Raw genomic sequence first — 12,666 nt, forward strand, 5'->3', positions numbered from 1 at the left:
GGAAACTTAAAAAAAGATGATGATTTTGTACAATGCTGCAAATTTGGCACAAATTGTTCAACTTTGTTACCACAAAACACTGTATAAGGAACAGTCTGGAACTACGCTTTGTACATTTGGCTGATCTTTTAGAGTGGTATTTCCCATCTGTTTGGGGTTGTTTTTTTTTTTTGTTTTTTTTTTAATCATTTAGGAAGGAACTGGATTAGAGGCTGTTAGTCATAATACTGACACATGTAGTTAAGGTTTCTCCCAGAGGCTGGTAAGATGCCAACTTCAGACAAGTTCACATTTTGTAAAAAAATTTTTTTATAGTTTCCTTATAATATATATCACAATTATGATTTACGCCACCAATATGTTTTTCTTGAGATGATAGTGCGCATGAGTCTTCCCTGCTTTATATTGTGTTTGTAGAAACTGTCAAACTCAGACTAACCTTGGCTGCAAGTTAACTTGGTAACTATGGCATAACAGTAGAAAGAGACCACGAAAGTGAGACTTAATGGATGAAACCTTCGCTTATATGTCATGCATATCTTCCATACAATATATTGTTCCAAGACTATATATCCAAGGTAAAGATTGTACACACAACATAGTTCATACATTTAGTTCTGCCTTTTTCTTGGACTCTTTCACAATTCAATATGCTGAAAAGAAGAAGATATTAAAAAGAGCAGCAAAAATCAGAAAGGCAACATAAGCCGCAATACAAATCCAGAATCTGGGGTCTTTGATTAAGTTTTTGTCAAAGCAGGTGAATACGGTGTAACCAATAGACATTCCAGCCATGGCTCCTGCAAAGTGAGCAACGAAAGAGACCTAGAAATGAAAATATAGGTCACATTAGAAAACACGCTAAAGCAGCAGTACTCCAATCTTCTAACGAAGATGACTTTCAAATCAACTAGGAGATTTGTATTTCATCAGAGAAGGAATACCCATAAGTCGCGCCTTGGCAACCGCCTTGTAGGGGCTCAAGAGTCAACCAGGGGTCCAGAACTGGGAATTTACTGGCCCCATTTACCAGATTGACCTGTAATTGAATGAAAGGGGGGAGGGGGACTGAAAACATGCCTAGGACCATGTGAGATCTTAATCCTTTTCTAAATTTAATTTTGAATTATAGAATGAAGACATACAAGGATGATATTTTAAGTCATGATCTGTCTCCTAATTTAGTTTCTTTGCTTCCATGTAGTATGTTTTGTTTGTATTTACCATGTACAGTAAATGTGCAAATGTTTTGCTTTGTCTGAATGAAATTCAGCAGAAGCCATTAAAATATAGTTGGTTTGTAGGAAGGAAATGTGACACACCATGCTTATCAACCCAAATAAAGTTATATACATTACTCTGTTAGCATCTTAACTAAATTGTGTTAATTTTTGTGGTTTGCAATTTTAATAAAATACGTTAATTGTATATTAAGAAATGTTAAACTATAAACTGCATTTCTATTAAATACCGGCAGCCACTCCAGCAACATCACAGCTGCCATATTTCTGCCCACCGCTCTTAGGATTTGCCCTGCCAAAATGACACATTAGGTGCCCCCTGCAGTATGACACCTACACACTGGCTTCATTGTCAGAGCATTAGCATGTGAATGGAGTGATGTCTGTAACTCAATTCTAATATTATTCTGGCACAAAGCAACATGTTTAGTTGGTCTCATACTCTTTATTGACTCATAACAGCAATTACAGTGCGCTGAATACCAGTGCTATTGATATCAAACAATCTGGTGGAAGATTTCATACCAGAACCCTCAATTTTATATCAAAACAAAAAAATCAATCTTGCAATGCTTGCTACCACTATTTTTTCTCAACCTTTGGTACTAGCAACATTATGTGCATTACTAAAGAATCGGTTGTCCACTGACAAATCCACCATAATAATTATAGCTTTACAGTAGCAAGCTACAATTGATTAACATCAACTAGACATAGCTAATGAAGGGATGTTTTAGACCAAAGTCCCTTTATAGAATGCCTTTGAAAAGGGCCTTTTCACCTCTGTTCCTCAGATGTTTGTTGCAAAGTAAAAATTTAACAGGCCAATATAGCAAATTCTTAAATTTATCTATAGTGTATAATTTAGTCTCAAATGTGCCAGTATGGAGTTTAGGAAACAACACTATAAATTGTGCAGGTTCGTTACCAACTCAGTACAGTTCACTTTTTAGTGAATAAACCCCTACATGTTTACTCTTTCAAGCTTACATTTACAAAAGCAAATAAATCAGACTGACCTGTAATTCAGTATCATGGACAATGTATCTTCTGTAAAGGGCAAATCCTACATCTGTTCCAACTGTACGAAAGAAAATTTAACAGACATGACTGTCAGCAACTGAAAAGTTTGCAGTATTAGAACCCATGTCATGGTCAGACAGTATTAGTTATCAGTATCAAAGATTACAGCGCTAGAACCCGTGACATAGTCAGACAGTATTAGTTATCTATATCAGAGATTACAGCGCTAGAACCCGTGTCATGGTCAGACAGGATTAGTTATCAGTATCAGAGATTACAGCGCTAGAACCCGTGTCATGGTCAGACAGTATTGTTATCCATATCAGAGATTACAGTGCTAGAACCCGTGACATGGTCAGACAGGATTAGTTATCCATATCAGAGATTACAGCGCTAGAACCCGTGTCATGGTCAGACAGTATTAGTTATCCATATCAGAGATTACAGCGCTAGAACCCGTTTCATGGTCAGACAGGATTAGTTATCCATATCAGAGATTACAGCGCTAGAACCCGTGTCATGGTCAGACAGTATTAGTTATCCATATCAGAGATTACAGTGCTAGAACCCGTGTCATGGTCAGACAGTATTAGTTATTATCAGAGATTACAGCGTTAGGACACCTGTCGTGGACAGACAATACTTCTTATCTGTTACAACAATATGAAAATGTCACTAGGACTTCAAGAGGCAACAGTAACAAAGTATGTAGCGCAAATTATTATTATTTTTATTTTTTTGTATGGCATACATATTATAAAACTGTGCAAAATAAACTCTAATGTTAAAAGGAGGCATTGGAGAATTTGATTCATACAATAAAAACATACCTATTAGTACAATCAATAAAATTCGAAATATCCCAAATATCGGCACCATACTTCTGAAATTCTAGAAAGAAAATGGAAATACAGTTTACATTTTACTCAGTACAGTTTTACTTGTAAGTGTAAATGTGTTTTAACTCAATATATGGATGTGCAAATGTCAGTCAGAGTATGACTAATTTTATATGTAAGTAAGCTATAGTTAAGTTAAGCTGGAATTGAACCTTTATGACTTGTCATTGTTTCATTGTAAAGGCATCCATCTGAAGAGTGTTTTTTCCTGATAGAAACCCTTGCTGAGATAATATGATGTTAAGAGCTAATTAGTTTGGGTGCTTTGCAGAATAGCTCTCTGTTTAATAAATTATATACACAGGGACATCCACCTTTTTTTCTGAGAAAGGATGGCTGTTTGGTTTTGTTGGTGGATGCAGGTCACTTCCTTGCACTGTCACCCAACCAATACAATGGTTCCTGAGAGCCTACGGCTGTCCGGTTTGATTTTATGGATAGTGTTAGCCCTCCAGCAGCTATGGTTTTAAATTTGCAGATTAACTACCAGCTTTCCACTATACAAGATAAAGTAATTAGTTCAGAAATATCTGATGAAGCTCTGTGCCCAAAGTAGTTAAAATTAAGCGACATTACATTTTATTTCAACAATTTTTTATTTTTTTTATGATCCACTTGTCGAGTAAAGCTGCTATCTATATATATATATATTAAAAAAATATTATTAAAGCTACTTTATACAGCATAGCTCTTCTATAGACTGGGCACAACTATCAGGGGCAGCTTGAGACTTTGTGATGCCCTGGGCAAAGTACAAATATGAGATCCCATAATTTCCCAATAACCCAGCTCCTTAATCCGTTTATTTTAAGGATACATGGTATCCAAGTGTAATTAAGGGGTAGGTACACCTACTGTTTACTACTGGAGAAAGTTTGATTGGTGATGTGTCCTAGTGAATCTATTAAATGATTACAAAATAAATTTAAACCCCTAGCAATCTTAACGTGACAAACTAGCATTGTTTTTGTTGTTTTGTTGACAAAGCTGCAAAATGCAGTAAAACACTACACCTGGCTTTTCTTTCAGAACAAAATATCATTGCTATGTCTTTTCACAGTAGACTAAAACAATCAGTACATCTATGACAATGCAAGACACTTATAAAAGTCTCTATATAACAGAAAAACCTATTCCAAACAGGAACAAAGACTCAAGTGTAAGCTTAGGTAGATCTGACCGCCATGCCTCCTGATGTAAAGGTACCAATTATCGATCAATGTTTCAGGGCAGGCATTAATTATACCCTAGTACAGAAGTATTTTAAATCATATGCACACACTGGAGAAGAGCCAGGAATTGTTTTTAAAACATATGACATTTTCAGCAATTATTTTCATAGTTTTAAAGGTAGCTTTGAATTAGCTGTAGAGAATGGTTGAAAACAGTATGTTATTATTATTATTATTGCCATTTATATAGCGCCAACAGATTCCGTAGCGCTTTACAATATTATGAGAGGGGATTTAACTATAAATAGGACAATTACAAATAAACTTACGGGAACAATAGGTTGAAGAGGATCCTGCTCAATCGAGCTTACATTCTATAGGAGGTGGGGTGTAAAACACATCAGGACAGGAATTTGCAGTCAGATAAGGTGGGCTGCCCTTTAGGAGAGGGCAAGAGACAGGTATGTGAGGTAGGGGTTAGTCTTGGAGGCCATAAGCTTTCCTAAAGAGATGGGTTTTAAGGCACTTCTTAAAAGATGCAAGACTAGGGGAGAGCCTGATGGCTGTTGTTGATGGATGCGTCAGTATGAAAATATAAGTTAAATAGTTCAATATTTTCTGAGTTTACTTTAAATATATTGTTTAAGCTTTCTGTTGAGGACTTGAAACAAAAAATAATCTCTGTGTCTCCATTATGAGTAGCAGAAAAATATACTCACCACTATCACGTTCATAAAATAACCACCTATTAAAGCATAGACACCACCAGAAGCACCAACCAGATTTTTACGAGGGTCAAAAATGGAACTGGCCAGGGATCCTAGTGATAAGCCAAAAATTAGGAAAAACGTTACTCATGCATCTTTTTTTATCTAATATGCCCCTATGTATAACTAATTAGTGATTCAAATAGGAACCTTTAAATATTTTATAGCACAAAGTATTTCTTTCCATTTGGGGGGAAAAATGAATATGAATCATATATTCAACAATTCCTCCTACACAAAAATTTAATCTGTGGGATTGTTTCTCCTTCATAAAGTGCTGATGAGTTTTTTTTTTTTATATAATTTTACCTGAGATTAGGGCAGTCATGTAGTAAAACTACTTTTCAAAATATAGAATACTGTGGAGACCTAGGAGTTCTCTGGATTTTGTGAAGCAACACATTTTAACAGACACATAATAATGAGCAAGAATACAGGCCACAGGAAGAGTACTGACCTCCAATGACTCCTGCCAGGTATACTAGACCTACACGATGTCCTTTATGAACCAGTTCTAAGGGGATTCCAATAAGAAGTTGGAGAAAAAGGTTCCCAATAATGTGTTGAACTCTGTAGATGGTAAATAAGAGAACATTGTATCAATATGCCTGCTTATAGAACATGAGCATGTTATAATGTAACATCAATAATCAAAATTATTATAGAACTAGTATCACTGTGTTACAATAAACACTGAATACACAATCTGTTTTTTATTGGACCTCCAGTTTTCTGAGGACACACACACAATAGTACACTGCATATACTATATTTTGATCAGTACTGACTGGATTAAAGAAGGGCCATGGACTATCATTAAATTCAGCAGGTACTTGTATCGGTGTGTGGACTGGTTTATGAGATTGTGAGATAACGCGCTAATTTCTTGATACTGTGAAAGATAAAGTAAAAAGACAAAGATAAAAGAATAAAGGTTATGAATAAAACTAGAATCACATTAAAAAAAAATAACAATTTATTATTGATTTTCAATGTTTTATTCAATTTTGTAATTTTAATAGAAGTGACGGGTTGCTTTTAAATGACCACTAGAGGCACTGTGGGTGCAGTAAAAGGCAGCTAATGAAGTTTGAAATTTTTTTAAAAATGGAGAGGTGCTCCCCCCCACTGACATGTTGGGCTCTGTATAACCAAATGAAATGCCATGTCCTGTTCGAAACCAGCTGCATCTCCAGTCATCAATAAAAGGGATAAAAGAAACTGCTGGTATAATCATGGCAGACATTTTTCTAGCTTACACTTATCAGCAGTCCTTACAATGACAATAGAGTTCATTTTTTTATTTATTTTTTGTCAACAAAAACTGGGTGGCGCCACCCCACCTACCCCTGTGGACCATCCTTTACTGGGTGCAGTGGTCCTGTGCTTTTAGCCCTGCAGACTCCATTATTCAATGAAATGCTGCTCATCGAGCAGAGTGCTGAGATCAACAGCAGCAATGTCATTTTCACAGACAAGTAAGTAATATGATATATTTTTATTTTTAGTTCAGATCATAGACAGGATGTACCAATACATATAAACAATAATACAATACAATATTGCGCAAGCATACAAGGTATCTAAATTTGCATTGTACTGGGCATTCTATGAAATTAGGTTTTAGAAACGGCAGTGTAGCGGTGAGACCTCGAGGCACAGACAGCCGGATCGCCGGACTCGGAGAGGCGACCTGACGCAGAGGTAGGGTTGCGGCCTACCAAAGGGTGCAGGCGCGGGAGAGGCGGCCGACCTCCCCGCCCGCGGCTCAGCGGATAACGCTGCAATCCCCAGGACCCCGATCTCCCCCCCCTGGCCGGTGAGGGACATCCCGGCAAACTCAATCAAGCGACTGAACCAAGCACCCTAAAAAAGTGACACACACGACTAGCAACCCCAAGAGGCGATTGAGGCCCAGCCAAAATGGCCGCCCAGCGAGGACAAAGAAAGGGGAAAAAGGTCAGCCATAACCCACCCCACCCCCTGAGAGCCCTAGATCAGCTCTGCCTGAATTTCTGCACGATACTGCTGGATAGGGGGGTGACCTACCAGCGAGCAGCACGACTTGTGGCTTCGTGGGTTAGGCCAACCACCCGCCGACGCCACTATGGGCACCCATATCTGGCCTTTCAGGCCGCCACGCAGACATCAAACGCCGGCATGGCAGGCCGCGAGGCCACACAATCTAGGGGCACATACCCGCCTCCGCCCACACTAGAGCGTGACAACCAGGCAGGCCGCCCTAAGATCCAGCGACAACTCCCCCAACAGCAAGACCCCACTCCTCCTCAGGGCACTACTAAGACCCACGCTTATGAATCCAAGACTGTATGCCTTCCCGGGCAGAGAGCAACCGGGCACTACACCCAAAGGTGCTGGCCACACAGGCGGAGAGCGGCAAAACGACGACACAATTTGACGACCAAGACTCACCGCACCATCCCGAAAGGGACGACCCTGGACCAGAATGGACCCCAGGCTCGTGGCAGGAGGGCACCAGCTCTCACAAAGATCCGGGGCAAGAGAGGAGACCCGACACCTAGACACCACGCACCCTCGCTGCTGGTTTGGAAATCCGACACACACCCCAAGCTTGGCACCCACCATGTCTACGGCAGGGTAACAGCAACTCCAGTACACACCAAGATTCGGGGATCGGCACAGCCTCACACCACCAAATCTGTTCGGCTCCAATGCCCCCCGCGACACCCCATCGAGACCGTTTGGCCACAGCATAATGCCGAGAGGCTTCTTACTGCCGTGCGACGGGCCTCAAGGACTGGCGTAGGCTGAGGGCCTAAGGCGGACTAGCTACATGTGTCCCATACCTAACTGTCATTTCGCAGGGATACTTGTTGCTCCTATCTACAAGGTGGCCAGGTGCACCACTGGACTGCCGAGCACTAATCTGTGCTCCTCAGGACTTTTGTGACTACATTTGTTCCCAGCGGTTTTACCTTAAATAATGAGTTTCAGCATGTCGTTTATTACACAAGTTATTATTATTATACATTAGCAAGTTTCAGCAATGTCGTTTATTACACAATGTCTCATGGCCTACAATCTCACAGTACACCATACCTAAGCGATATTTTGCCCCTAGCACTGTAATGTCACAGAATACTGCCATCCCACGCAACAAGTTACCACACCATACCCACATTAACGGGAATGGCCTAACAGCCTTAAGCAACCAACATCACTATGTTATTCCAGTCTATGTTACTCTATATAATCTTACTCATTCGAACCAACTGTTCAGATAAGCTCGTAAAATATCAGTCTTGTGCGACCTTGAATATCATCTAAGGCCTAACTAACACAACCCCAAACGTATAACCGCCCACCTAAGCTGAGTTAGAATTATAAGCCTAGGTCATGCCGCACTAACCTATGGTCGCGGTCCCTGGTTAATGCATACCATTTTAGGCCACTTTTGTTTTTATATGCTTTTATATTTTCTGCCTTCACTAACCTTGCATCTCACTACTGATATACGGCGCAGGAACTAATATGTGACAAAGCGATATTAATGTATATAGAAAAATGCGCAACACCCTCCAATACCTAACTAATGTTAAACCACGAGTATAACCGTTTGTCCGTGCCGTTGTGAAACTGTAAGCCAGATATGTATTTTCATAACCTAGATTAACGCCGTTATTAATGATACTATAGGATGCGACACAAAATTTAATGTTAACGAAGCTTACTTTCTACCGTGTTTCTACTCAACTACCTTTAAACATAAAATTTGTGCTAGATATTGCATGCACCTCTCTGTTAAACTGTCTACTATGAGTTGGAGGAATGCCGTTGGGGTACCTCACAACCGATTGTTAATATCTTATGCACAACAAAAATAAAGAATTAAAAAAAAAAAAAAAGAAAGAAATTAGGTTTTAGTTCTAATATGCATCAACTTTAAATGGTACAATTTATATATGCATCAACTCTGAATAAATTCAATACCATAAACACAGCATATCTCATTGACCTAAAAAGAACATTAGATTCATCACTAGATGATAAAGCATCGACTGAGGAGCACCTACATGTTATGCCTTATTATAGTGATACTCTATATGGTTACCTATTAGTAATACTTCAAGGTGGGTGCTGGGGGGCTATACATTTGGTATTTAAACCAATCAATCTGAGGGCAAGGGATGGTTTGGAACAGCACACTAATTAAAGAATAAGAATACAACAAAAAAACATTAATCAAACTTGTTAATGCCACATTAAGCTAGGGCATTGTGTTAGCTTTAACTGCAGCATGAGAGTCCCGTGTGGACTGTCTTGAGGTAAACATGGCTACATTCACCAGATCCGATTGTTGGGGTACACAATTGACTGCTCGGTTCCAGTTATAGTTAAGGGAGTCCTGAGGAAGTCCCAGTGTTGCTAATAGGCCTATTTCTCCTTGGACATCTTGAACTGCATGCTTGGTGCCACCGTTATGGACCAGAAGTGTGCAACACATTTGCCATTGATATTGGATGCTGGGTTTTCTGAACAGGGATGTGAATGGTAGAAGTGACTGTCACCACACTAGTGTACCTCCAGAGAAGTCTGCATAAAAGATACCTCACATTGATTCAAAAAGGTATAGGGAGTTTGCTTCTTGATGGCCGCCAAAACTCTGGCTTTATCTCTGCCACACAGGAAAAGAACACCAAGTCCCGTGGCACTGCAGCTGGAGCCCTGGGCAATTGAGGGAGTCAAAAAGAGTCCTAGGATGCATTGTAATAGATGCAGTTCTGAAGCCGTAATATCCCCCGATATGCCCCGTATATTTAAGTTATTCCTTCGCCATATATCCTCCAGTGCTGCAAAGTGCCTTTCATTAGTTTCATGTTGTTGCTGTAGCCCCTGTAGCATTGTTAAGGTGAGTCAAGTTGGTGTGTACAGTCAAGGAAGGTAGTTTCCAAGTCGGCCCGTTAAGCCTTGCAAATCAAGTCAAAGTGTTGCCACATCAATGAAAATATTTTTCTGGAGGTCCACTAAAAGTTCCTTTACAACTGCTATTGTCACTGGTGTATCATCCGAACCAAGAGGTGCCGGTACTGAAGTAATTATGGCAGTTATGTTGTCTTCTTTAGTCCCAAGGGACAGGTCATCAGATAATTCAGAGTTGTCCTCTAGATAGGAGGTTATCTTGGGCCCAGTCATGCCATGAGCTTGCTCCAGAAGCGGTCTGATGTTTATGCTCACCGTTGCTTTTCAGATTTTTTGATCTTACAACCTATATTGCTCCAACAGACCCATATGTGCAACAACAACAGTCCAAACAATGTTCTAGAGCAAAAGAAAAGAAAAGAAAAGTAAAATAGTCTCTTAATCACAGAGCTCAGTTAGTGCGACCATCCGCCTTGCAACAGCAGCCCAAAAATCTAAACATTGAGGAAAATGCTATAGTGTTAGGAAAATATATAATTGAAGAAGCCTTTTTGGCAAAATGCGTTGTGTTTCTTTACTTTTTTTAGCATTATATTTGCTATTCACCTTTCCCAGTGTGTTTAAAAATTAATTACACGTTTTATGCTTTTAAAAGCAGTTTTACCTTTTTATTGTTCCTGGCACACCTATTATCTTTAAAAAACCTACTGCACCTTATCCCTGGTGAGGATTATCCTTTCGACAGCTTACTCAACAGGATATCCCATGATACCACCCAAGTGCAAATACTTGAGCAGTGTGCATTGTTCTATCAAATTTGATTATATTACCATCTATTTTTTTTTTTTTAAGTACTATTGTTTGCTTTTAAATTTGATTGTATATATTAATATGTATGCTGTGAGACTGATCCATTGAACTACATATTCAGCAGTGGGGACTGTATTGCGGTTTTACCAAGAGCTGGTCTATATCCCTATTAAATGTGATTGCTAGCCCAATTATCTCAGTTTTGTGTCTTACACCTAGCACAATTAATGGTTATTTTCTGTTTCTATACATACATACATATACATACACACACACACACACACACACATACATGCATCTCAAGTCCAGACAGTTACCAACCAAGACTATCTCAAGCATTTTTTTCGACTTATTGAATCCACTTGACGCAACTTGTATTGTATTTTGTATTGTTAGGAATAAATACCTGTAATCAGAACTCTATAGTGTTCTTTTAACCCCTTTTAAAATTATCAATAGTGACATTGTAACACTGTTATCGGTCATAAATCCCTGAATCACATCTCACATGTACATGTTTTTTTAAAGCAGACCACCCAGGGTATTCAAAATGGGGTATGTCCATTCTTTTTTAGTAGCCACCTAGTCACAAACACTGGCCAAAGTTAGCATTTATATTTGTTTGTGTGTTAAAAATGCAAAAAACGCTAACTTTGGCCAGTGTTTGTGACTAAGTGGCTACTAAAAAAGGCTGAACATACCCCATTTGCAATACCTTGGGTTGTCTTCTTTTGCAAATGGTATGCCATCATGGGGGTAATTCTCATTCCTGGGCTACCATACGCTCTCAGAACAGTAAAGCGTATCACAGCAATAATGTCATCAGTGAAAGTGCCGTTTGTGTGTGAAAAATGCAAAAAACTTCACTTTCACTGACAATATCATCTCTGTGATATGTTTTACTGTTTTGAAAGACTAATATTTGTGTTCAGCAAAGCCTCCATTGTAAAACAGTACCCCACATGTACAGGTTTTAGGGTGTCATAGAAAGTTACAGGGTTACAGGGTGCTAGCAAATTAAATTCTCTGGACTTTCGGCTTGGGTTGTCAGGCATGTTCCTCAAATTGCAATCAATAAAATTACTTAAAGGACCACTATAGTGCCCCCACCCTCAGGGTCCCACTCCCGCCGGGCTGGATGGAGAGGAAGGGGTTAAACTTACCTCTTTCTCCAGTGCCGGGCGGGGAGCTCTCCTCCTCCTCTTTGCCTCCTATCCTCCTCGGCTGAATGCGCATGCGCGGCAAGAGCCGCGCACGCTTTCAGCCAGTCTCATAGGAAAGCATTTACAATGCTTTCCTATGGACGCTGGCGTCTTCTCACTGTGATTTTCACAGTGAGAAGCGTGGAAGCCCTCTAGCGGCTGTCAATGAGACAGCCACTAGCGGCTGGATTAACCCATTTATAAACATAGCAGTTTCTCTGAAACTGCTATGTTTATAGAAAAAAGGGTTAAACCTAGCTGGACCAGGCACCCAGACCACTTCATTAAGCTGAAGTTGTCTGGGTGCCTGTAGTTGTCCTTTAATTATGTAAAAATATTACATTATTACATTATATGCACGTAGAATTTAAATATATAGACATATTTATATATTTGAGGTCCACGTGTATATTTATGAAATTATTTATGTAATTATGTACATAAACATATGTATATTTCGGATTATCTTTATTTATTTATACATGATATATTTATAATTTCATTCTAAGTGTATTTTTATATAAATATATATTTATTAATATCAAAATACTGTTAGAATGAGGGGCGGAGCTTGAACTCGGAGCTGAGCGGACGTGTGCTGTATAAGCTCCCGCTCGACGGACTGGCTTTTTGGGGAAAAACCCCGGTAA

The 12,666-nt window shown here is 39.4% G+C and overlaps 1 protein-coding gene across 1 annotated transcript in view; it reads right to left on the minus strand.

Moving 5' to 3' along the window:
• Nucleotides 1-254: 254 nt before the first annotated feature.
• RHBDL2 (rhomboid like 2) overlaps nt 255-12,666 on the minus strand; it is a 29,841-nt gene continuing 17,429 nt past the window's right edge. Inside the window, exons 4-8 of the mRNA XM_063444508.1 lie at nt 5,560-5,672; nt 5,055-5,155; nt 3,095-3,155; nt 2,261-2,322; nt 255-825 (exon numbers count right to left, since the gene is read on the minus strand). Coding sequence (XP_063300578.1) covers nt 646-825; nt 2,261-2,322; nt 3,095-3,155; nt 5,055-5,155; nt 5,560-5,672 — 517 coding nt within the window. The 3' untranslated portion in view covers nt 255-645. The remainder of the gene's footprint in view (nt 826-2,260; nt 2,323-3,094; nt 3,156-5,054; nt 5,156-5,559; nt 5,673-12,666) is intronic.

Source organism: Pelobates fuscus, chromosome 1, assembly GCF_036172605.1.
Source record: "Pelobates fuscus isolate aPelFus1 chromosome 1, aPelFus1.pri, whole genome shotgun sequence".
Lineage (NCBI taxonomy): Eukaryota > Metazoa > Chordata > Amphibia > Anura > Pelobatidae > Pelobates > Pelobates fuscus.